Raw genomic sequence first — 27,659 nt, 5'->3', positions numbered from 1 at the left:
GGAGGTGGAATACCGGGCTCATTCAGAGATGCTGGGTACACCTGACTGGGCCTGTGCAAGCACAAGGTCCGCGACTACCCGGAGAGGGAGTTCGCCTGGGCTGGAGCCTGGAACAATGGCCCAGCCCGCTGCCAAAAAGGGGAAGAACCGAGGACAGGAGAAGCCTGATTCGGCTTCCACGCCCCATGAGACAGATTGGCCACCTGCTGTGGTGGACCAGGAGTCCGTGGAGGGGGAAGTTGTCTCCCTGGAGAACCTACCTATCCCTGCTGAGTGGCATGTGAAAGGAGGGCCTACCAGGGAGGAGTTTTGTAAGGGCCAGAAGGAGTGCCCTACCCTTGAGGGACTGAGGCGACAGGCTGAAGCCCAGGCAGCAGGGAACGTTGCTGGGAACTACCATATTTACTGGGAGGACGGACTCCTCTACAGTGAACCTAAGGTACCTTTGTCCGGTTCATCACGGGCCTTGGTAGTCCCTCAACGTCACCGAGCCTTTCTTTTGGAACTGGCTCATGAAATTCCCTTGGCAGGACACTTAGGACAGGACAAGACCTTTGCCCGGCTTGTCCCCCACTTTTACTGGCCTCAGATGAAAGTGGCATCCGACACATACTGCCAAACATGTGTATCCTGCCAAGCCAGTGGGAAAACAGGGGTGAAGCTGAAAGCTCCCCTGGAACCACTTCCTGTCGTTAGCACCCCCTTTGAAAGGGTGGGCATCGACATTGTGGGGCCATTGGATCCACCAACTACAGCTGGTCACAGGTTTATCCTGGTTCTTGTGGATCACGCCACACGGTACCCAGAGGCAATACCTCTGAGGACCATTACTGCACCTGCAGTGGCTAGGGCCCTTATGGGGATCTTTACCCGAGTGGGTTTCCCCAAGGAGGTTGTGTCCGACAGGGGGACCAACTTCATGTCAGCATATATGCGGGCTATGTGGAAGGAGTGTGGAGTTACCTACCGGTTTACCACTCCATATCACCCACAGTCCAATGGACTGGTGGAAAGGTTCAACAAGACCTTGAAAGGCATGATAAAAAGTCTGCCTGAGAGCCTGCGGAGGAAATGGGACGTACTCCTACCCTGTTTGTTGTTTTCCTACAGGGAAGTGCCACAGAAGGGAGTGGGCTTCAGCCCCTTCGAGCTTCTGTATGGGCACCCTGTGCGTGGACCTCTCAGCCTGGTGAAAGACGGATGGGAAAAGTCTCCCAAGAAGCTTCCCCAGGATGTGGTGAGCTACATGCTGGCCTTCCGGAGCCAAATGGCTAAGTTGTGGAAGCAAGCTTCAGACAACTTGGAAGCCAGCCAAGCAGTGATGAAGGAGTGGTATGACCACAACGCTCACCCCGTGGAGTTGGAGCCTGGCCAGAAAGTGTGGGTGATGGAACCTGGAGAGCTAAGTGCCCTCCAAGATCGCTGGACAGGCCCCTCTGAGGTGTTGGAAAAGAAGGGAAAGGCCACCTACCTGGTGGATCTTAAGACCCCTCGACAGCCCCAACGGGTACTGCATGCCAATCGCCTCAAACCCCACCATGAGAGGCCCGAGGTCATCTTGATGATGGTGACTGATGGAGCAGACGAAGCGGAAAGCGAGTCTCTCCCTGATCTCTTTTCGTTTCAGGAAAAGGATGGGTCGGTGGAGGGAGTGATTCTCTCCCCATCCCTAACTCCTGAGCAGCGAGAGGACTGCCGCCAGGTCTTGGAGCAGTACTCCTCGTTGTTCTCCCTTGTCCCGGGAAGGACCCACCTGTGTACCCATGATGTGGACACAGGAGACAGCCCACCAGTGGTCTAAGACCTACCAGCTGTCAGACAAGGTGAAGGCCAGCATCCACAGTGAAGTTACCAAGATGCTGGAGCTAGGAGTCATTGAACCTTCTAGTAGCCCCTGGTCCAGTCCGGTGGTTCTGGTACCAAAAGCTGCCCCACCGGGCACCACTCCAGAACTAAGGTTCTGTGTGGATTACCGGGGACTGAACTCAGTGACCAAGACTGATGAACATCCGATCCCTAGGGCGGATAAACTGATTGACAGGCTGGGAGCTGCCCAATACCCGAGTACCTTTGACCTCACTTCAGGGTACTGGCAGATCTCTCCTACAGGTGGAGCAAAGGAAAGGTCACCCTTCTCCACGCCTGAGGGCCACTACCAGTTCTGTGTGATGCCCTTTGGGCTCATGAACGCCCCTGCCACTTTTCAGCAGCTGGTGAACCAGATCCTCTCTGGAATGGAGGCTTTCTCTGCTGCTTATCTGGATGACATTGCCGTCTTCAGTAGCAGTTGGGAGGACCATTTGTGTCACTTACAAGCTGTTCTCCAGGCCCTGAAACAGGCTGGCTTGACAATCAAGGCCAGTAAATGTCAGATCGGGCAGGGGTCGGTTGTGTACCTGGGCCACTTGGTGGGCAGGGGAGCGGTGCAGCCCCATCAGGCAAAGATTGAGGCAATCATGGCCTGGGAGCCCCCCAAGACCCAAACGGAGGTCCGAGCTTTCCTGGGACTCACAGGTTACTACCGTCGCTTTGTGAAGGGGTAGGGCACTATTGTGGCACCTCTCACTGAGCTCACATCCAAGAAGCAACCTCGACGGGTAGTCTGGACGGAGGCTTGTCAGCAAGCCTTTGAGAAGCTGAAACAAGCAATGTGTGCAGCACCGGTCCTGAGGGCCCCGGACTTCTCCAAGGAGTTCATTGTCCAGACAGACGCATCAGAGCATGGTATTGGGGCAGTGTTATCGCAACTCAATGAAGAGGGTCTGGATCAGCCGGTAGTCTTCCTGTCTAGGAGACTGCTTCCCCGGGAACAAAAGTGGAGTGCAATTGAGCGGGAAGCCTTTGCAGTGGTTTGGGCTCTAAAGAAGTTGCGGCCATACCTGTTTGGCTCGCACTTCCTGGTTCAGACTGACCACCGACCCCTTCGTTGGCTGATGCAAATGAAGGGGGAGAATCCCAAGCTGTTGAGATGGTCCATCTCCCTACAGGGAATGGACTTCCGGGTGGAACATCGGCCTGGAGTGGACCACGCCAATGCAGACAGTCTCTCTAGGTATTTCCGCCTTAGTGAAGAGGACTCCCAAGGGGTTGGGTAGCTCTCCCCACTTTCAGCTGAGGGGGACGCGTGTTAGACCTGTCAGCCTTTGGGTGGTCCCTCCTAACTATTTATTTATTTTTGTCCCCTTTTTGCCCTTCAATTCCCTTCATTTTTATGTCCACTGGAACTTTTTGGTGTTGTCCTGGGGGTTAGGTGCTCCATGGGCGTATAGTACCTCATAGGCCTGGAAATCCCTCCCTTCCTAGGGCAAGTTTGGCTACACAAAATGGTGGCCAGCAACTGCCATAACTGTTTTACCTCAGGGAAGGGGCTCATAGAACAGTATAGGGGGACTCTGGAACCTTCCAGCTGGTTCTGGCAGCCTGAGGTCAGACTATAAAAGGACAGGACAAGGGCGGCCATTTTAGGGTGACCAGAGAACTTGGGCTGGACCTGGTGAGGAGTGAGGCAGCTGTGAGGGGAGGAAGGCGCACTGTGAGGAGCAAGATCGTCTCAAGGGCCGGCAGCTCTACTGTGATGACGTGACCCCCCTTCTGTTGACCAAGCCCTGCCAGAGTGGCACTATCAATCGCTCCATGATCCCTCTTGGAAAATAATGGTCATGGCAACCTAACGTCGGGATAACGGAAGGAAACTGGTCCGTGATTCCTAAAAGTAGTAACGACTGGTTTTGGAAGAGTCATCATAACCTGTGGTGTTACTGGACTCTGTTCTCATACGGTGTATAGAGCGCTATCTGGTCGGGCTGTGGGCCTTCATCTCACCAGCTCGGAACCTCGAATGCTGAGGACGCGCTGTGAGAGAAAAGCGAGGATCCGACACTGAAAGCGGAAAGTACACTCACCGTGTGGAAGTTCTGAAGTCAGCTGTTAGCTCACTCAGCGTGGAATCCCCCTGCGGTGAAGGCGAAGCGTAGAACAGCAGGCGCCTCGCAAGGTCAACGGAAGCAGAGGAAAACCCCATGAGACAGACTGCAGCAACGTGGGAAGAGGCGGGGTGACGCCAGAGAAGGGGCCGGACAGAGGCGGAGTCCTGCGTGTGTGGCGCCAGCCGGAGGAGGAACACGGAAACTTCATCGAGCGCTCCCTGGGCCCTACGGAGAGAAGTACGGCGAGTTAAGCCAGCGGGAAGTGGAGCGTGCGTCTGACAGGAAGAACGGAGCCGGCGCTGACGGGAAAACTGAGGGACAGAGCCACAACACGGAAGTAAGCTGGGGAATCCGAATGATGGGGGCGGTGGAGAAGATTGCATCCGGGCCCACATTGTGACAGAGAAAAAGGCCTAGTCAGTGACCCTTCAACCTACGAGCTCGCCAAACCAGACTTACCGCATCACGAACAGTGTCCTTTAAGCACCGGGCTGGTTCCTCCTAAAGACTGCTTGTCATTAATGAGAGAGAGTTTTCGAGCACAAGTATCAGTTATTGGAGACCAAGGCATAGCACCGATTCAGGAGTAAGCAGGGTTAGAATTTAGGGAATAACGTGGTGCAGATAGTTGAGGTCTGGGAGGTGTTACCGAAATATCCAGACCATCCCAGAGTTAGAGTATGCTATTTTGGGAATGTGATGTGATGAAATGACCTTCCTGTCTCATCTTCTTCTAGATAAACCGCTAATTAGCACCGTGTACAAGTGTACTATTGAGGGAACCATTAACTGAACGCCTGTAATTTCCAGCTACTGTTGCCTAAGAGTACCCCAGGGTAATGTACAATCTGGCTTCTTTAGAGGAGCGTGTTATTCTAACTGATTACCTCAATTAGACTCTTATATTTTTGCTGATAAGTTAAGCTGACAGGGTATGTGTGGAAACATTTCCAATGTGGGAACAATGAAATCAATTGGAGTAATGTAAGCTTTATGTATGCCACGAATAATCAAACGTAGAAATATTTCCTGTGATAAAGTTTTATTCTGCTGACAGTCTGAGAGAATCTAAAGATCTTTTATAAAATCATTCGTATTTTCCTAACACTGGTGTAGTGTCTTTCTTTTCTAGTGGATGGATGCTGAGTTACTGAAGGGTGAGACGCAAGCTTTACTCATATGTCTTTTGGTTAGGCCTTCCTACTCTGAGCCAAGCTACCCTATGTAGTCTGGTAATCCCAGGTCCAACAATTTCAAAATAGGAATAGGTGCGATGGCTGCATTTTTTCGTGAGTCTATTTGAAAGAGATATTTATAGTGGCAATTTGGAAGTCCACACACATTTTTGTCAAACACTATTCGCATTGACATGTAGTCCCAAACATGAATGGCAATCGAAAAGCTACACTTTATAATCTCTCCGCATAGGGTATTCCACTTAAATCTCTTCTGCTATGTGTACATATGTTTATATTGCTTGTATGATAATCTATATCTTATCTATGAAACACGAAATGCTGAAGAAGAAAAAGTTACTTAAATATAACCACAGTTTTTTTGCCTGAGTATTATCATATACTCATTTGTAACTTGCCCTCCTCCCCATTAATGAGGCCCTGTAACATATATCACCTCTGATGAGCTCAGAAAAAAAATCTAGATGTTGTAGCCTCTGTGGGGAGTAGAGATGGGTGTCTATCCCTTTTGAGTGGCCAAAGTTCGGGTGATGTAATTAGGTTGATAGGCTACACACGGTCAATGGCTATTTCCAATGTTCCTTTGAGTCTGGGCACACTGCTGTATAACATTGTCTATCACTGTTTCCCAGCCAAACAACAGGGAATATTTAATCATGTGAATCTATGAAAGATATCAATGCCAAGGAGCTAAAGTTACTGGTAAGAAACTTTTTTCTTCATCATCAGAAAACATGCAGCATGAGAAGAACAAAGCACTGGAATCCATTAACGCATCCTTATTAAATCAAACTAAGGTCCCGTTTTGATGGTGGACGGGACATCGCCACATTTGTGATGGAGGATCCTGTCCATCAAACTCTAAAAAAGGCCTTGGGATTGAATCAGTCGAGTCAATTGCATCGGAGGTAAAGTCAACAAACCTATCAAGTCCCTTCATACTTCCCATAAATAGAGCAGGTAGAACCTGAGTTACAGTAGACAAAAGATTGAATGCGTTAGCAGAGTCCTCAAGCTTGATACCACCACCTTTGTAGCTCGATACCACAGGTTTTTATGGTATGAAGTTGCACCTTTTCTGGAAAAAAAATACAGGATAAAAACAAAAACCAGGAGTTATACATTTTGGAGGAAGGTGAATTAGCCTTTGCCTCTCTTTAACTGCTCGGGATGGGTTCAGCTACACTAAGTTTCAGTCAAATTGTTAGCACCACTGCTCTGAGGAGGTATGACTGGTTGAAGAGCACTTTGTTCAGACCAGGAAACAAATTGAAAATAATGTATTTACCATTAGATGGTGAAAATATATTAGGCAAATGTGGAAGACATATTGCAATCCATCAAAGACAATCTGGATCCAGCATAGTCTCTAGGTTCTTTACAGCGACGTCATCGATATTCATCATTCAAGCGAACTTCCCTCCAGAGGGGATTCTATCGTCAAGGAGACAATTTTCATACATGCAGACAAGAAGAAGAAGAAGGTTGCAGGTCATTGAGTTATGACCAGATTCAAAGACAGCAAGAGGTTGGGCTGATCCTTGCAGAGAAGAAGACGTAACCAGACCTCTAGAGCTCAGAACCAATGAAAGCGAACATGACTCCAGTAAAGTATGGGTTCGGCTCCCCAACATTCCTTGTTATTAACTGGATGAAGTCAACAATTTGCAAAGAGATGGCAGGATTTGCCATCGGATAGCTGGGTGCAGGACCCTGTGGAAAAGAGTCATGCCCTGTGTTAGAAACCTCCTTTAATACCACTGAAAAAGGTTGGTCATCTACTCCTGTTCCATGTAAACAAGGAGATATTGCCATTACTTCAAAAGGAAACTATAGTGGAGGTGCCAAAAAACCAAAACAACAAGGATTCTATTCCAAATTTGTCATCACATTGAAACAGAATGGGGGGTGGAGACCTGTTCTGGACTTGTCAACAGGTGCCGCAAGAAACAAAGCTTTTGCATGGGGATTTTACAGAACGTTCTTCCAGCCATGGTGAAAGGTGAATTCCTAGCGTCTGTAGGTCTTGAAGATGCAGTTTCAGTGTCCCCATTAATCAAAAAACCTCTCTGATTTATGATAAATGGATGACAATACAATTCAAGACTCTTACATTTTGTCTAAAAGCTGCTGCACATATTTTTACAGAGTATATGGCTTCAGTTGCAGCACAACTTTTCAAGGACAAGTTATTGATTTACACATATCTGAATGATTGGTAATAACAGCACCTATGTTCAACATTGCCAAACAAGCAGTTCAAAAACAGTTTAACTTCTCTCTTAATTCGGTCTGCCTGTCCACTACCAAAAATACATACTGCTACCAACAACAGACTGTCATTTTTCTAGAGCCAGAATACTTTCAGACAAAGGGAAAGTGTAAACATCAATGGAGAGAGGTCAGAAGCTAATAGCACTGGCCACAGTTTCAAGGTCATCGAGTTGCCACTGTAAGAAGATTAAAATAGTTGCTTGTCTTCCTGCATTCACCTTTTGCCACAGTGTTGCTTAAGACAAGTCCAGGAGGAGTTAAGGAAGCAGTGGAGGCAGAGACAGGAGGGATGGGATGACAAAGTCCTAGGCTTGTTTCAAATGAAATCAGCTCTCTGGCATGGCAAATGTTGCAGGACAGACACTGGTAAGGCCACAGCCATGAGAGATGCTTCCTTTAGAGGTTGGGAAGCCTACCTACAAAATATGCATGTCAGTGGTGTGTAGTTATTGGAGAAGGTGACCTCCCATCCACATACATCTTACACGTGTATTTATGTGTTTATTTATTTACTTATGCAGTTTTACGCAGCACAGACATTACCCAAAGGTGTTGGAGGGCTTGACAATAAAACAGGTTTGATTACAAGAGATACAAAGTTACAAATAATTACTAGTTACAATAATTACAAAAGGCACAGGGGGACAGAACGAAACATTTGATTGTTTTGACACGTATTATTTACAGATTATAAGCGGAGGTAGGTGGTGAAGGTAGTAGCAGCAAGATGAGGTAAGACAGGAGTAATGACGTTGGATTCAGTGTGGGTAGATTATCTTGGGGGAGATTGGCTAAGGGGACCGCTAGCCAAAATATCTTTGCGAGAGAAGGGCTTTCAGGTGGCAGTACGTAGTTTTGTGGGCAAGGCGTTCCATATTCCAGTCTCACTACCCGAAAAGGGTTGTGCCATGAATCGTTCCTTTGTAAGGGTCGGTGGCTTCAACAACAAAGCCTCAGCATTTCGCAATTGTCTGGTGCCTCTTGAAAGCTTGAATGTGTTCGCTAGGTAGCTAGGAGGGGTTCTATGCAAGGCCTTGTGAATGATATAGGCAGTCTTATGTATCGTCCTGGAATCAATGGGGAGCCAGCGAAGAGTGACAAGAATTGGTGAGATATGGTTGTTTCTTTTGAGCCGGTAGATGAAGGCTGAAGCTGAATTTAAAACTCATTTTAGAGGGTGAGGTGGGTCTTGGGGAGAGCTGTCAAAATAGAATTACAATAGTCGATCCAGAGTAACTCCCAGAAACGTGGCGCTGTCAACGATAGTGGGTTTGCTGTCGAAGATGTTGAATGTGCCCATCCAGGATTGCATCAGTGTTGGTGAATTTGAAGAGAAGATGAGAAATTCAGTTTTGAATGAGTTCAGTTTTAGGTTGTGAGAGGTCATCCAGTCTTGGACGGACTTTAAGGTGTTGGCAAGATAGGAGAAGTCCTTTGTTGGGTGCAACCTTTAGGTCAGATGGGTGTTGTCTGCATACTGATAGTATAGGGTCCCAGCCTTTCCCTAGTAGGACTCCCAGAGTTTTGATAAAGGTTGAACAGGACAGGAGCAAGGATTGAACCCTGTGGTACTCCTTGATCGAGGACCTTTGGTAAAGCTAGACAGGCGTCAATTTTAATCCTCTGTGACCTGCCCACGAGGAAGGATTCAATCATTTTAGGACACCAATGTCAATGCCCATCCATTTTTTAGTGTGTCCAGAAGCAGCCTAAGGTGATTTACTGTATCAAAAGCTGTTGACAAGTCAAGGAGAATAAGGAGGCAGGGGATGACCAACTCTAGGACCCGAAGAAAGTCGTTGACAGCCTGAAGCAATACTGTTTCGGTACTGCATGCTTGATTAAAGCCGGGTTGGAATTTGTCCAGAAGGTTATTGTCCTTGATGTGTTGGGTGTGTTGTTCCACTACACATTTTCCTATTATTTTTTTGAAGAAAAGGTAAGTTGGGTATAGGGTGAAAGTTATTGAGGTCATTCGCATCTGCTGAGGGTTTTTTGAGAAGTGGGGTGACTTGGCGATCAATAATTGTACAAATTCTTCTGCTTTCTTAGAGGGATCATTGAGTTTTGGGGGAAGAGGGCATGAGATGGCTGGTGGCTGTTTTGATCGAATCAAAGAGTTGTTTAGGTGGATTCTTGGCTAAGTCAAGAAGGGATCTGCAGTGATTTGATTTCTTGTGAAATATATGCCAATGGTAAACTGATCTTGCACTGCAGAGGCATGCCAGATTAATGGTGGAAGGCGCCTGTTTCCATTGGTGCCCGGACAGTCCCTCAGGATGTAGCTGCATGCTCTACAAATGCCTTTGTATTGTATTTTTTATATACAGTTCTCAGGGTTTTTGTTCCTTGTACAGGGCCTTATTGAACCAAGGAGCAGATAGTGTTTGCCTTTTGTTTTAGATTTAGAATGGGGCCTTCTAATCAAGCAAAACAGAGAGATTGTTGAAGCAGCGGGCAGTGAAGGCATTGACATCAGAGGCAGGACTAATGGGGGGAAGTATCTTAATTGGAGATTTGCTGAATGTGGTGATGTTAATGTTCTTGATGTCGCTAAACCCGGAGGTCCCTCTTTTTCGGTTGGCCTCTGGTCACGGTGTGAGAGACTTGTAATGCAAAGGAATAAGAAAGTGGTCGGACCAGCCTACCAGAATGAGTATGTTGACTGAGAGCAGGTCGTCTTTGGAGATCATTTGATCAAGTAAGGAGCCTTTCTTGTACGTTGGCTTAAAGTTGTGTTGTGCCAGTTCGTTTTTGGAGAGGAAGGTAATAAGCTGGTTGATTGAAGAATCATCAGTGTTGCCCCAGTCAAGATTAAACTCACCGAGGAAGATTGCTTTGTAGATTTGTGTTGATTGGTCACTTGTGCACTCAATGTATTCTTCGGTCACAGTCGAGTTGTTACCTGGGGGTGATAGATTACATTAATTCTGAACTGGGAGTTGTGTTGTACTTTTAGTTCCAAGGTTAGGCACTGGAATGTGGAAAAAGTGTCTTTGCGACGCTCCCTGCATTGTAGGGCATGTCTGAAGATAGCAGTCACCCCGCACTCAACTCTACCTACTCTGTCATTTGTGATGGATAGTTCGGAGGAAGCAGAAAGTCAAGTATGGTATGGTATGTGTCATTGAACCAGTTCTCAATGAGAATCAGGGGTCTAAGTTATAATATGTAAGAGTGTCAGAAATGTCATGCTTGTGTTCCATTGCTGACCTGCATATATGAAGCATGCAACACAGGACTGATGTATATGGTTTGGTGTAAGGAGTGTACAGGGTTTTTGGTAGTAATAGAGAGGATATTTTTGTTCGCCAGTGTCTGCTTTGGGGAAGCCAGGTGTTTGGATCGATTCAGAGAGATAATTGGAATTTGGTGTAGGTTTGAGTTGTCTAGGGTATTGACAATAGGGGGGTTGATAATTTTGGGGCATTGTAGTTTGCCAATAGGTTAGCAATGTCATCTTGGGAGAGGTGAGGAGTGACGCTTTTGGGGCAAGCGAGGTGACTGCTCCTTTTTATTGAATATCTGGGGTAATGTGCCTTTTGCAGGGGAAATAGAGAGTCAAATGTGGTAAATAGCCTGATTCTTAGGTGGGAAATAGTGATATCAAGATGGGAGAATGTTGTGGTGAAGTTATCTAGTGTGTATTCTAAGGTCTGCAGAGAAATGGAATGTGGTGCAATATGATAATCATTTGTCGTCTAAGGATGGTTATGAGTGGTATTTCATTGTACCCATTGGTGATGTGATATGTTGTTTTTGTAGAGGTTGTGCGATATTGCACGAGGACAGTGTAAGAATTCCAAATGAAGTGACAAGACGCCTGATAAGTTGAGACTGGTTTATTAGCCATCCACTCTCCTCACTGACAAAAGCACCAACATTCTACTGTCAGCTTCACTTGGGGAATACCAACTGAGGCCAAAGGGAAAGGGGTGGACAGAAGATACCACTTCTATAACTCAGTTGCAACACGTCTCCCTTACATAAGGATGACCATGAAATCCCCCAATCCCAGGTTATGGGAGTACGGAAATTAAAGAAGGGACCTTGGAAAGGTAAACAGGAAACAGAACTTACACATGTGCATTTACAATATTATCAAAACTCCACCATTGACCATTTTCAAGTTGGACCACATTTTTTAACACTTTGACAATTTTGCAAGGTGAATAGTATTTACTTTGGGTGGCCCCCTTTTTATTGCTCTTCCTGGCTTGTACCATGTCACCTACCTCCCACTTGCCACACTTCACACCGTGTTTTTTGTCATACCACTGTTTGTAGTTGTCTTGGTGTTGCTTGGTCTTTTCTCCTACTTCCTCCCGATCCACTTCTCTAGCCTCGCCCCCACTTAACCAACTGGGATTAAATTTTGTGCAAGGTTCCCTACCACGCAATGCCACAAAAGGTGATATGCCTGTGACCTTATTAGGTGAGGTGTGGTATGCCCACAGACATTTCTTCAGTGTACCTCCTATATCAGCTAACTGGATATTTTCCTTGATGATCCTGTTAGCGCGTTCCACTAAGCCATTTGCCTTCGGGCAATACAAAGCCGTGGTTTCATGCTTTATGTTTATTACCTTGAGGAAGTCTTGCATTTCTTCTGAGGTGAACTGTACCCCGTTGTCGGTCACCAGGGTCGCAGGTATTCCCTCTTCACAGAAAACATCATCCAAAAACTCTATCACCAGTTTGGTGGTGACACTGTGAACGAACTTCTGCTTTATCCAATGTGTAGTGTAGTCGATCAGGACTATCATGAATCTCTTTCTTTCTCCTAAATCCTGCATTGGTCCAATGATGTCCATGGCCAACTTGTTCCATGGTTTAGTTGGCACATTTAGTGGAGATAAAGGTGCTTTTTGCACTGCCTTAGATTTGTCACTCCTGGCACACGCCCCACATTCCTTTACGAGTTGTTCAGCCATAGCATCCATCCTGGGGAACCAGAAACTAGTCCTTAACCTGGCTTTGGTCGTGCTACGCCCCAGATGGCCTTCATGTGCCAAATCAATGACCTTCATCCTGAGATCCTTGGGTGGTACCACCCTGTTGTTGCGATAGATTCTTCCTCCAATGACACTTAATTCATTCCTGACTTCCCAGAAATCCTCAATGCTGGCTTCAAGTTCACTCTTCTTATTCGGCCATCCTTTTTCCATGTAGTCTCTTAGGGTAATTAACTCCTTGTCTTTCTTCATATTCTCCTCCCATTCCTTCTCCGTGATCGCAGGTATCTCCATCATTAATATGGGACTGTCAAGAGCTTCATCAGTAGTCTCCACTCCTGGCAATGGTGACCTCGATAGGAAATATTCTACTTTGAAATTGTAATGTTCCAGTCCCAAAATCCACCTGCTGATTCGAGGAGTGCAATTTTCTAGACCCTTCACTGAAAATACGAACGTGAGGGGTTTATGATCTGTTCGGATGGTGAATCTTAAGCCTCACAGAAAAAACTTAAAGTGTCTTATGGCCCAGAAGCAGGCCAAGGCTTCTCTTTCAATTACCGAGTAATTCCTCTCGGGTTTGTGAGACTCCTAGATGCAAAGGCGATGATCTTCTCATCCTTCCCATCCTTTTGAATCAAGGTTGCCCCCAGGCCACTGTTGGACGCATCAGTAGCCAGTATGGTCTTCTAGAGTGCGTCAAAGGTACCTAACGCAGGTAAGTTTATCAACTCGTCCTTTAATGAGTTCGCCACCGCATCATGTTCCTCATTCCATATAAAATCTCTGTTCCTCTTCAAGAGCTCTCTCATCGGTTCGCACTTGGCAGCAAAATTGTCCACGTACTCAGACGTGTACTCCATAAGTCCCAGGAAGGACTTTAATTCCTCTTTATTCTTGGGACTGGGAGCCTCCTTCACTGCCTGGATTAAACTGCTCTTTGGTCTGAAACCATTTTCTGATATCGAATGTCCCAAGAACTCTACTTCTTTTACTTTTATTTAGCATTTCCCTTTTTTCACAGTTAGGCCCGCATCCATGAGTCTTCTGAAGACTTGTCTTATTACTCTGTCGTGTTCCTCCTCAGTTTGACCATAGACCAATATGTCATCTTGAAAACACGTGGTGCGTTCGACTCCTTCTAAGATCTTCTGCATAGCTTTTTGAAAAATGGCCGCTGCAGACGCCAGTCCAAAAGGCATCTTTTTAAACATGAAAGCCCCTACTGGGGTGATGAACGCCGTGAGTGGTCTCGACTCTAGGTGAAGTTCAATCTGATGATAAGCCATGGAGAGATCTATCACGCTAAAGTATTTTGCAGGACCCATGGTACTTAGCATTTCATTTATTATAGGCAAAGGATGTCGTTCTGATGGGGCGGTAATTTCTTCTGGTAGTTTCTCAATGCAAAACCCTCATGCTACCTCTAATTTACCGCTCAAAAGGTGGTGGGCCCTTCACACCATGTATTACCTTCAGGAGATTTAAATAAACCTGAACAGTCAAAAATGCAATTTATTATTTCAAGCCAATAAAGAGAGTTGTTGAGTATTTAAAGGGTTTTATTTTCTAGTCAAAAGTTAAGTTTTTCTCTGACCCTTTATTCATTAGTAAAATATCAATCAGGTTACAGAATTTGGAGAACAGGAAAAATAGCATTAATAAAGAACACATTACAGTCTGCATATAAGCATAACATGTAGGAAAGAAAATGTGGCGCAAAATATTAGTCAAAATTCTTAAAGAGTTTCCATGAAAAATAGTCTTGCAAAGCTAATCAATAATTAAATAGTTGGCAAAAATCTCCCATTAAGAGAAATAAATGCATAAGACAAATAAATCTTTTCAGACCTAATTAATTAGTCAAAGCATAAACTTAAAGTTTAGCATCTAAAGAGCCTTTCTATCTGTTGCTGGTCTGAGCATCTCTGTGTCTAAAGAGCAAAAAGGAGGGAGACAGCCCGCCCTTCACAGGCCTCAAAGGAATGTGGCCTGCAGTGCCAAGATATGACGTGGAAGCAAGAAACCTCCCCCTGAATCTCCTCGGACGCACCTCCCCTTCAGCAATCTCCTGGGACGTTTCTCGTACCTAACCCATAGAAGCTAGCTGAGCTGAGAAAGCCAGCCCCCATCCAGAGAGGACATTATTTTATACCCTAATTATTGGCAGACTACACAAAGATGTAGCATCTTTCAGGAAAACCTGTACGTGATTGGTCAGTCATGATGGCATGAGTTCTCAATACCCTGACTCATTCTACAATCCTGACTTTACCAGTTTTAACAAAAGAAGCATACATGAATAACTACATTTATAAACATTTGCAACATTTACTAAGAAAAATGTTTCATTCTAATTCTCTTCCTTCCACAGCGTAGTCAGATGGACACTTTTAACTAACACTGGTACATTGGCAGAATCACAAGAATGTACAAAGTTCAAAGTGTCCTTGACTCCTTTAGGAAAGCTGGTACAGTCTGTGCATGCTCTCTTCTCTTTAATGTAAGCCATAGCCTTGCTGGATTCACAGGCAGCCATTTAATTGTAGGCCCCAAAAATAAAACAAACACAAAGATAATATTAATTTCATGTAAATCAGCCCATTATGTTTCCCTCCCTCATACTAATACCCCTTATAAATGTTTACCTAGCCAAGCTATTAGTGAAAAGCAGCTTTTCTATGATTTATGACAACATGCAAAATAAATGTGAAATGTGCAACATAGCATTTTCATGCTTTAGTGTAAAATTTAAAAGCACACATAGTTAATACAGCGCACACAGTTAATACAACACACACAGCAACATGCTTTAGTGTTTTAGATAGCTTTTCATGCAAAAAAGCATTTAGCCCTCTGTGTAGTGTTTGTGCATTATTAATTCACACACATTATAAAAAGAGGTGTTATTAACTGAAAATATTTATCAAAATATGCAACAAGTCAAAGTCTATTAAGACAGGAATATTAAATTTAGATTGGCAAGGGATGAGCTGGGAGAAGAGAACATTCTATTAATCTTCAAAGCTAAAAAGGCCACTTTTCTCTACATTGCAAAAAAACACATGTTAATTCAGCAAAAGAATTTCAGACTGAATAGGCCTCACTTTCATGTTTTTCATGTGCCATGTTTGTAACTTGCACCAAAATGTACATGGCAATTTAAATGCAATCTGTCTGAAGCACAGAAAAATAAAACAATGCCTGACTGCAGATGAACTCTACTCCATCAGTTCCACCCATATATTGTCGTTGAGACTGCGCAAATCTACACAGAGACGAATCCCTTCCCCACTTGACTTGGCTGCGATAACGATTGGGGCCAACCATTCTGAGCAGCTGATAGGTTGGATAATGTCCAGGTCGCACAGCTTGCGCAACTCTTCCTCCAAAGGAGTTTTTAGCTTATGTGGCACAGGGCGCAATTTATGTACAACTGGTTTCGCATTGTATTTTAACTTGATCCTATGTTGAAACTTGTGCAAACACCCCAGCTCCTCTTTGAATAGTTGACTGAACTCATCACAAATGTTTTCACCTTTTATGGACCTATCTGTGAGCAAAACTTGTTCTACGCTATTAGGGTCTAAGATGATACCCAGCTCTTTCTGGTGGACCCACCCCAGAAGATTGGACCCTGATTTCACCACATACACTGTTCCATAAGTCTCTCTGTCCTTAAAACGCAACTGTGCATTTTTCATGCCTAACAAGGGTATAAGTCCTTTGTTGTATCCTGTAGGGGAAATATTAGGCATTTTTAGTTCATTAACACTGCAATTTCCCATCGACACAAAATCATCTTTGTTCAATAAGGTGAATGGCGAACATGAATCAGCGTACATATCTACACACTTCCCATCGATGAACACATCACACTTTGGGTATATGGAGTTTATGGTACCATTAAGATCCTTTACTTGCAAGATTATCTTACTGCCTCTCTGCTCTATGTACTTAACTTCCTTATTAGTGAACCTCTCCATGTTCCTCTCCTGATCTCTGTTATGTAGTTCCCCATCTCTACATACTCTCGCAAAATGCCCTCTCCTGTTACATTTTTTTACAGGCAACGTACCTGGCAGGGCATTGGAAATAGGTAGCAAAGTGATTATTCCTGCCACATCTGTAGCATTTGGGACCCCTTTCTTTGCTCTCTCCTCTGATGTTACTATTCTCCTTTAACTTCACCTTGTACACCTCACTCCGGTCCTCCTCATCATTTATAGAAGCCACAACTTCGCTACAAGGTTTCATTTCTCTGATACATCTAGCAGTATGTTCCACTGACTTAGCTATTTCGATGGCTTCCCTTAACCCTGGATTTTTTGCCAGTAATTTCTCTTGGATGCGTAGGTTGTTAGTGCACCTCACAAGTTGGTCCCTTATGAGGGAATCAGTTAAATTACCAAACTCACATAGTTGAGTAAGACCCCATAGCGATGCAATGTAATTCTGCACTGATTCTTGTTTTCCTTGGCATCTTTTAAAGAACTTGTGGCGTTCTAATACTACATTTAACCTATCGCCAAAATGTTTTTCCAGTTTACTCATGGTTTGCTCATAAACATCTATGTCTCCTTCCAACTCCCCATCCTGTTCCTGCATGGGCAGTGACTCATACACTTTGCGCCCCTGTATTCCCAAATTGTGTAGTAATATGTGTTTTTTCCTTTCTGCTTTGTATTTCTCACCCCCCCACCGCTATTAGGTAAGATTCAAACAACTTCACCCACTCCTTCCAGCTGATTTCTGGTTCACCTATGTCGTTTAAAAACGGCGGGGGTTGGCTCATGCTTGCTGCCGCCATAGTTATGTGGAAGGGTGATTATAAGGCGAGGGTAAACTGAAATGGCATACAATAACAGGTTGGATTGGACGGTTCAACAATAAAGTATTTCACTTCTACTTTTCTTTTCTTTTTTTCACACAATACATGGAATAGGGAACAAGAAAATTACAACCCCACACGCTTTTTGAAACAAATTCTTATGCAGGTTCCATGAAAAGTTGCAGTTCCTTGCCCCAACAGTTCGCTAACAGACTTCGTGTCACATGCAGTGCACTCACCACCTTGTACGTATCTGAAGACAAAAATCCATCAGTCAGGGCGACTTAGCTGTTCCTTAAAACGGCATCTGCATCCCTTGCGCCTTTTGACATTACCACTAACCCAAAACAGATCCTGATAACTCGTTGTCCCCGACACCCCTGCTTCCTGGTTGACACGCCGGCTCTAAAGTGACTGGTGCGCCGGGAACGCCTGAGATCCGGTTAGTCAGCTGACCTTCCCAACTGACTGACGAGAGCTGAGAGAAACGCTGCAGCCGCTGACAGGATTCGCCTCACACACCGCCGGCCTGATTGACACCCTTGGACACCAGGGGCCTCATTTATGAAAAGTGACGCATCGCTGCGAGAAAACAGCGATGCGTCACTTTTCATTGCGACCTCCTTGCAACCCCAATGATGCGTCATATTTACAATATGACGCATCATTGCGCAAGGACTTACAGATACGTTAGTATTTCTGACGTATCTGTAAGCGCAAAAGTGACGCATTGCTGGAGTGTGTCACAAAGGTGACGCAACTCCAGCAATGCGTCCTTTCACATGGGGAAAGCCCCATGTGAAAGGGCTTGCGTCAGTCTTACGCCTGCTGTGCGGCAGGCGCCAGATTTTGACGCATCAGCGTCCTAAAAGTGACGCAGATTTCACTGCGTCACTATTACGAGGCTTTTTGCGGGGGGACGCCCCCTCTGCATACATTATACCTGACACAGGTATAATGTAGCGCAGGGGTTTACAAAGTGACGCATCTGCTTAGATGCTTCACTTTGTAAATAGTGCGCAACAGGAGGCATGTTTTACGCCGCCGATGCGTCACAAAAAGTGACGCACCGGCAGCGTAAAAGTGACGCACGGCCTCATAAATGAGGCCCCAGGGATCCAACAGACTCCTCGACCCAGTGACGACGTTGACAGGGATTAGCCACCTGTATGCCGACCCAAAAACCCGACCTCTGGGAGTCACCTCGCAACTCCTCTCCCTGACGGCCTGGATACCGGTTGACTGCACTTTCTGTTGACACTCCCCACGATCAGGTAAACGTTGCCCCGGCAGGGTCGAATAAACGTGGCACTTTGTAAATATTGTCCTTCTGTATCACTCTCCCATCAACTTCTTAAATCTCACAAGAGTCACACTGCGCTTCTTCCTCGCTGCTCAGGACTAGCGCACACTTCCAGTATAATTTCTTACATAAGGTATCGGTTTACTACCCCGACGCTGTGTTCCTCTCTTTGAATTTTTTATTTTTTTCAAAAACAGTCTTATGCTCTCTTTCTGCTCCTTGACACGCAGAATGCTCGATGATATTTCAGTCCTTTCTATATTCTTGCAAGGTTCACACACATCCTCTATAGCTCGCATTAAGGACTGCCTTCCATACAACAGTACCTCTTTATATTTTTTCTTCTTCTTTCTCTTCCTCCATTCTTCCTTTTCTTCGTGTGGAGAGAGCACACAAAGGGGAGATGGCTAAGGCTGCCCCCTGCACAGATCCGTCGCCAGTGTAAGAATTCCAAATGAAGTGACAAGACGCCTGATAAGTTGAGACTGGTTTATTAGCCATCCACTCTCCTCACTGACAAAAGCACCAACATTCTACTGTCAGCTTCGCTTAAGGAATACCAACTGGGGCCAAAGGGAAAGGGGTGGACAGAAGATACCACTTCTATAACTCATTTGCAACAGACGGCAAATGTGGTGTGGGGTAAGGAACGTGGTATGGGGAGAGTGGAGTATGTGAGGTGGATCAAGGGTGCATGGGGTGTCTGCGAGGTGGGATCTTGGTGACTTGGGGTGACAATGGTGATAGAGAGTTGTAGACATGGGAGGGCAGAAGGGTGGTTGTCTGGGAGGACAATGTGTGATGAGAGTTCTATTTGTACTGTAGATTAGGGAGGAGGGGACGGTGTGGTGGTGTGGGAAAGTATCATATTGTGGGGTGGAGGGTATAGTGGCAGACGAGGTATGTTGGTTGTAAGTGATGGTATTGGACGAGTGAAAGGGGGCTAAAGTAGACAAGGGTGGATGGAAGGGGAGGGTGCTTCATAATTTGATAGTGGTGGGGAGAAGTTGTAGTAGTTGAGGGTCGAGGGCGAATGGGTTGAGGTAGAGTTGCTTAACAAGATAAGTGTGTGGGTTGCGTAAGGGGAGTTAAGAAGTCCCAGAAGGAATTCATATTTACGGGAGGACATTTTGAGGTGTGGGGGAGGTGAAGAGGAGTGGCTGTTGGGGAGAGTCGAAAGTGATTGGGAAGAGAGAGTGAAGCAAGAAGCGACATGAGGATTAAAGTCAGTGAGGTTGAGAGCGGTGTGTAGGTAGAGGGCTGGGCAGTGTCGGGTAATGATAATCAAGTGAGCGTGATGGAGCCAGAAGTGGGCATGCGGTAGATATAGAGAGTACTTCTTGTGTAGCAGAACGAGGAGGGGAGTAGTGGAGGTTTTTGTGGAAAAGAGTTATGTTGTGAGTTTGTGAGTGTTGAGAGAGGAGGTTTTTTTCCGGCCATGTGAACATGAGTCAGCCCAGTGTGTAGGAGGTGGCGTTGAGCTGGCGGCATCTCAAAGAATGCAGCCTCTGTAGGGAGGGTGGTCTTACAGATGTTCCAAATGTTCCAGGATGGGGCTTGGGGTGGAATAAGAGTGTCAGCTCTTATGAATGGCGGGCTGAGATGAGGGGCTATAAGTGTTACAGGGGTTGAGGGGAGTGTTTGAGATGGAGATGGAGATTGAGTAGTGTATGTGGTGTTTGTCTGTGTGTTGATGGACAAGGCAGGTTGGCCTCTGGTGAAGGCAAGGAGTAGGGAATGGAACAGGTGGTCGAATAATGATAGACAGGAGTCATTGGATTGAATCATTATTTTACCATTATTGTATATGGGGTTGGTGATTGATCCGTTGAGGTAGGGGAGGGAGCAATTTTGAGCTTGTAGGCATGTGAGATGCTACAAAATGATGTGACAATTAGTGTAGTAAGGAAGATGTCGGTCCAGGATCAGATGTTATGAGAGAAGAAAAAGAGGTCGTTGTGTAGCTTCCCATGCCGGTCGCTATGGTATTGATCAGCAAATGTGGTGTCGGGAAATTCTTCTAGGGTATTGTGTTTGAACTTTTTTACGGATGCTTTCAAGAGATTCTGAGCTTGACTAATCTTAATATGAGTTGACTCATGATTTCTCCAGCTTATATGGCATTAGTGATTGATTGAGAGCGTGTGGGCTGAATGAAAAAAGGGAAAGTAATTTAAGGGCTTGGCAAGTATAAGGATTCAAATTTTCATTATCCAAGGTGTTCGCTCAGGGTGTTTTTGGTTTGAGTGTGGTTCAAACAAACAGCTAGGAATCGTAGAAGAGGTCCGAGTTCTACTACTAGTATCAACAATGTTGTAAAACAATGGGACGGTTGTAAAGAGGGGTGAAAGTGCTTGACCTTTTTAGCGCAAGTGTCATTTGGAACAGTCGTATCTGGTATTTCCCATTCATGTCCTCTCCAATGGGTATATTGTGCTTCGCCTTTCTAAAGCAAGAGTTACTTCCAGGAGTCGTATCTGTTATTCCCCATTCATGGTCTTCTTCAATGGGTATATTGTGCTTTACCTTTCTAAAGCAAGAGTTACTTGCTGGAGTCTTCTCCGTTGTTCCCCATTCATGGCTTTCTCCACACATCTAGACAGTCAACGTAGTCAGATCAATGGGTATATTGTAAATATACAAAATCTGCCGGAACTATGAGCAGTCAGGTTAGCACTCAAATCGTTTCGGTCTCTAATGGAGAACAAGCTGGTGATATTCATACTGACAATACAACAGCGTTTTATTGAAGAAAACATGAAGGGACAAAGGGGCATATTTACAACAAAAGTTGCGGAGCACGGGTTAGCTCCAAAATAGGTAACACTGCGCTCCGTTACTTTAAAAACGCAGGGATGGACCGGATTTACAATAATATGGTGCACCCCTGCATTTCTCCCTGCACTGGCGCTAAATTCAGCTGTCTAGCGCCAACGCATGCACCCTTGCACCATCGTGCAAGGGTGCCTGTGTTGAGGGAATGATTGTTTATGTGCAGGAAGGTGTCCACATAAACAATCCAGAAACTCCTTTGTGTTCTGCATTGTGCAGGACACATATAAGTTGCAAATTGTAATTTTTTTAATGAGTGCATATGTGCAAGAAGGGACACATTCCTGCACATAAACAATGACTCATGGCGTTTTGCTGTTTCTATGTGTGCTGCAGAATGCAGCACACATAAAAACTGCAAAAACGAAGAGAAATAAAGCATTTCTCCTCGTTTCGCCATATTGAGACCAGGTTTTCCTTGGTCTTAATTTTGGCGCTGCCCCATATATACACTACCCTTGTAATTATGGGGCAGCGTCAAAATCAATGGGTGTTGCGGCGGAACGCCCACCGCAACATCCATTGCCTACCACTTTCATTATAAGCATAGCATGAAAGGGCTTAATACCGCCTTGTAAATAAGGTGATAGAGGCTAGTAAATATGCCCCAAAGTCTTTACAGCTGTACAGGAAAGCTCAATGCCTCTGATTATGGACAATTAGATACAAAGCAGACATTTTTGCAGAGTATGTGCCTGGGATACACAACACTTATGCAAACGCCTTAAATAAGCAACTAATGTATAAATTATGTACTTAAGACATATACATTAAAATGGATCAAATTCATGAAGTTGGCTTGATCTAATCAGTTGGATTGATTTAAAATGGCTCCACATTACTTCCCTCCTTGTTTGATTCATTTAATCAGATCTGGTCTAAAATATATATGTAATAAGAGTCTGTCTTTCGCCATCTTTCAGAGATAGCTACTTATCTTCAGAAAGTAGGCCAGGTCTAAATTGATTTCAACCAGGGATTATGACAGAATCATGAGACAACGTTTCTGTATTATTCTTCTAATGGCTAACTCCATCTTCATGGGAGTGCAACACTGTGCTGGCAGCATTAATGAAAGCCCCATTGAAGCTGGTTCATTATGCATTGATGAAGCATCTGTTACTGAAGACATACATTTCGCTGTTGAAAACGTTGATGGAGAGAAACAGCATATTACAAGTATGTCTACGAAAGACCCCTCTTATGTTTCTATATTGACAAGTTATTCAGAGAATGATTCCAAGGGTTGCACCTATTTCATTTGAGTAACCAGATCTGCCTTCCAGCATTTCTTCTAATCCAGCCTGCTAGCAGAAAAGTTGTTACACTCACTGGATGTTAAACAATGTCTACAGTTCTATCTAGATAAGACAAAGAACTTTAGGTACTCTGATCAACTGTTTGGGGACTTTGGTCAAAGCAACAAGAAAAAGACACTTTGAAAATAGAACATTTGTCATTGGATTGCCTCTTGTATCACTCAGGCTTATGTTCAGGTGGGACTTCAACTAGCCCCCAGTGTAATAGCTCGCTCAACCAGAGGTGTGGGAGCTACTATAGCTCTCTTTGCTGGAACTTCTCAACTTTTGCAAGCAGCAAGATGGAGGACTACAAACTCCTTTGCAAAGCATCACTGCCTGGATGTCCAATCCAGACCTGGTTCGTCTGTGGGACAGGTGATGCTGCTTAACTTATTTAATAAAGGGGAGCCTCTTTTCCTCCTACCACTTTGTTATGCGTATTGCTTTGCTAGCCAAATTCCACCATGTGAATCTATGATAGATCCAGTGCTGGAGAAAAGAAAGTTACTGACCTGTAACTAGAGTTCACCGCCATTTGCAAATTTCATAGATTCAAAATATGACCCACCTTCCCCTCCTTCTTAGAGGCTCTATATTTGTAGGGAGGGAGGTGGGTAGGCTACATTTTGTCCATGACTGTGAGTAATATTATGGAAGTGCTTTATTGAACACAAGATGCTGAGTGTTCCTGGCTTGATGTTGGACAATATCCATGCACGAGAATCTATAAAAGACATCAATGCTTGGAACTGTACTCACAAGTAAGCAACTTATGCATCTGGATCAGCTCAGATCCACCTCTGTTGCTTTTTCAGTTCTTCTGTGTATGAAGCAAGAAATGCCATTGTTAGGAAAATGTGTTGTACAGATGACACTTTGCTAATCATGGCCTCCTCTTTCGTCCCTAAACATACACTGCTGGGGACGAGGTCCCCTGTGCAATATTAAGTGCTACGCATTAACCTAGATATGAGAATTTGAAAGTTCTCCTCTCTTTTGTCTGCTGCCATGGCAATAATGTGTCTAAAGATACTTGATTGGGTTGATCTTAGATAAACAAAAAAACTGATGGCCGGAATACATGAATTAATCTCAGACACTGGAAATTACTAGGGCTATATTCCAATTCATCTTTTTGCCTGCTGTGCCACTCTAGAAAGAGATTTGATCTGGCTTTAACAGGAACAGTCCATCCCAAAGTGCCAGCTAAGGTCCCTTCTTGGCAAGAAATTAAGCAACCTCAGACCAGTTTTACCCTATTTGGACCTCATCAGTGAGGTGCAACCTGAGTCCAATGTCACAGTGAGTATTGTATTGTAACATTTAGATAGCGCTTCTTAGCCATATGTGGGGAGCTAAAGTGCGTGCCTACATGGGTAATATGCTACACCATGGAGGGGAATGTGGTTGGAAGAGTGTTGTCTTTGTTTTGATCCTATGCGGGAAGTTTTCCATGTTGTGCGTGATGACTACGGAGCTGCTTAGCCGTGCGAAAATGAAGAATTGTGAGAGTCGGCCAAAGTTGATGAACGCCTGCAGCTTTGATCAGCTCTGCAGGACCCTGTATGATCACAGTCCACAGGCCACTGTTAAGGCACTGTGGGCCATATGTAGGTAAATGGCATTTACCGAATCGTAAATACCGAATTTTACCGATTCGGTATTTACAATTCGGTAAATGCCATGTAGGTAATTATCCTGTAACAATTACCGAATCGGTAAGAATCGGTAATTACCGATTCGGTAATTACAGAATCGGTATTTGCCATTGATTCCTATGGGCCTTGAAGCCCATAGGATTCAATAGCAAATACCGATTCGGTAATTACCGATTCGGTAAAATTACCGATTTTACAAGGGGGACAGGGTGTCACTTTGACACCCTGTTGCACCCTGTTTCTGGCTTGTATGCCACGTGACACACATACATGCCCTTAGGGCATGTCTGTGTGCCACATGGCACAGGTGTACATGCACAGATGTGCATGTACACAGGAATTTGTTATTTACCATGCCATCATATTTCATGGTAAATAACGAATTCCTAAGTGCCTGTGGCACTGTTTCCAGTGCCACCTACATCCCATATTACCGATTCTGTACATTTACCGAATCGGTAATTTACAGATTCGGTAAATTTACCGATTCGGTAAATATACAGAATCGGTAATATTTTGGCCACCTACATCTGAAAATCAAAATACCTGTCGGTAACGGCCGAAATCGGCCGTTACCGACCGGTATTTGGCCACCTACATATGGCCCTGTGTTGTCTATTCCGAGTTTTTCTTGTTCAAGGTCCAAAGTGGGCATAAGTTGGAGGAAGAGATTGTCTTAGTATGTTGTTAGCTGGGACGGGCAATGGTGGGAGAGGGGGGGGGGCAGTGTTCAGTGGCTTTACGAAACTTGAGGTGGCCCCTGTGCAAGGTACATGGAGGGGCCCCTGCTCCAGATTTAATCAGGCGCTCTCAAAACAGAGTACTGTGCTAGCGGGCACCCTGAAGCTCAGGCCCCCGCACCTCAGGGGCCTGTATTACGCCACGGCCATTGTTCAGTAGTATGTGGCAGATCTCTTCAGTTGTTCCACACATGTTCAAGCGTTGATGGGTGGTTTGTTGCTGTGGACTGGATCTGTACTAGGTGATAGACATGACCTGTAGAGGTTCTGTCTTATGTGAGTGTAAGTAGGCCAAGTACTATAAGGGAATTACTAGGCCCTAATTACTATGAGTGTTATACTACCATTAGTATTAGTGTTAGCATTAGTATTAGTGAGGGACCGGAATATCCATCTGACTTAGGCATCACAATTACAAAAACTGAGCTACTATTTACTTGGGTTCACCTCAATCCAGCCAGTCCATGGCTGCACCCATGTCTAGCCGTGGCCCGTGCAGGTAAGAGCATGTCGGGTTGTGGGGGGATTCACCAGACGACTGCAAGGAAAATTAAATAAATAATAAATGTTCCCTTGTCGTCTGTCGAAATTTCCCCGCACCCGGTTCCACCACTCTTACCTGCACGGGCCGTGGTTGCCCATGTCTTAAGTCCAGGAACCATAGCGTGCCTCTACTTTAAGACAGTGCCCTATGAACCCGCTGCTCCAACAATAAGGGTTCCCGGCTGCAGGGCAGGAGTGGCTCCCGCAGTTTTTGGTCTTGCTTCACAGCATAGGTAAACAGTTGGCTAGGAGAAGAGCAGTTGGACAGTCCACATCTGGAAAGCAACTGTAAGGGTTCTTTTTGTTCTTCTTTAGGAGTTCGGCATAAAGATTGAGCAATTCAATCAGCGCTGGGATGAGCTGCAGAAGAAGGAGATTCTCATGAAGGAATACCTCCTGAACTTCGACCAGTTTATAAAGGTAACATGATTCGCTGGACCATTTGCTGAATGATTAAATGAGTACACGCCTTGAACACCAGGGTTGAACAGGACCATTTAACTGTATTTGTGCATAGGGATTTGTTAAAGTTCACATCATGCAGTTTAACTGTTTGGTACGTTGCCCAATGTCTGCTATATTAGAGCAAGAATACATCTGAGCATGGCTCCCCCAAAATATATGCAGTTTTCCTAATGTTTGGTGGACTGTAGTCAGAATAGCGTATTTAAACAGTTTTTATTAGTTTTCAAATGGTTTTGGATTGGAGTTAGGCTAGTATATATACCAGGAAACAGCCTTCACAACATGGTTGTTACATCTCTTTACCTTTACAACGCGGTCATTACAACAACCGCTTTGTTACAACGCAATGTCTTTACATCACAAGTCATTAGATTGACTTGCTCTCGATGGCGCTGCTACATAAGAAATAGTGTAATTTACTATTCCAACACCTTCCTTACTGTTGCGCAGGCTGGAGTTGGAATAGTAAATTATACTATTCATAAGGTTGGAACGACATCTAGAGCAAGTCGATCTAATTACTTGCATTGTAAAGTTATTGCCTTCTAACAACACGGTCGTTGTAACGACCGCGTTGTAATGGAACGTGATGTAATAGCATGACATGTAATAGTTATGACATGCTACATTCATATACACCAGATTTGTTTTAGAATATTTAATTTTAATTTGTTTCTTATTATTATGTTTCAATTGTGTTTTAACATTATCCTCTTTTTTACCAGTTCGATTGTTATCTATTTTTTACTTGTTTTAATATTTTTAGTCTTTTTAAAATATTGTTAAATATTTCCAAAATGATGTTGGTTTAAATAAATATAAAATGTTATATATTATTTCAGTTGTGTGTTTTTTATTATTTAATAACTATTACTAATGTAAAATTATTTTAATTTGTATAATATATTTATTGTAATGCCTAATTTAATATAAATGTTTGTTTATTTGAAAGTTATATTGTTTTAAAGTTAATAAACTAATGTTATTTTAATAGAGTAATTAAAATAATAATTTCGTTATTATTTTATATTATAATGTTAATTACAGTCAAAGACATATAGTGTCCAGTATAATATAACTGTCCAAAATGAGTGGCGCTACGGTTGGAACATTGATATTATAGAGCCAGTGAAAGGTTGCTCGTGCAGAATAGTAGTTGTGAATGGAATCCGTAAATATATATAGCTCATTCAAACAAGTAGAAAAATATTTAAGGCAAAGAACGTAAAGATGTATATGAATAACACTGCTACCACAAGCCCTAGATCCAGTCAAAAACAAGAGAGCTCTTGGAAACACAAAAAAAGGCCGTGCAAGTGGCAAAAAAAACCAAATACTCAAGGCCCAGCAGCCTTTGAACCATACTGAAATACAGGGCAGTCGCGGCTCTTGCAGGTAAGCGCGGTGGGGCAGGGCAGGGCAGGGCAGGGGGGATGTCAACAGACGACAGAATAAGGAAAATTAAATACATCCTATTCCGTCGTCTGTCGAAATCCTCCCACCCCACCGCTTGTCTGCAGGAGCCGCAACTGATAAAGGGAGCAGATAGATGTACTAAACATTTAACTTCACCTTTGGTTTCCCTTTCAGCAATATCTGACACCACAGAAAGGGTCATTAGTAAAGCTATTTGTA

The 27,659-nt window shown here is 44.4% G+C and overlaps 1 protein-coding gene across 1 annotated transcript in view; it reads left to right on the top strand.

Annotated features, from left to right (window-relative positions):
* CCDC42 (coiled-coil domain containing 42) overlaps positions 1 to 27,659 on the top strand; it is a 257,302-nt gene that overhangs the window by 71,182 nt on the left and 158,461 nt on the right. The window contains exon 4 of the mRNA XM_078650622.1: positions 25,875 to 25,979. Coding sequence (XP_078506748.1) covers positions 25,875 to 25,979 — 105 coding nt within the window. The remainder of the gene's footprint in view (positions 1 to 25,874; positions 25,980 to 27,659) is intronic.

This window comes from Lissotriton helveticus, chromosome 7, assembly GCF_964261635.1.
Source record: "Lissotriton helveticus chromosome 7, aLisHel1.1, whole genome shotgun sequence".
NCBI classification, from domain to species: domain Eukaryota; kingdom Metazoa; phylum Chordata; class Amphibia; order Caudata; family Salamandridae; genus Lissotriton; species Lissotriton helveticus.
The sequence above is the reverse complement of the archived record's forward strand: the minus strand, read 5'-3'. Positions and strand labels throughout refer to the sequence as shown.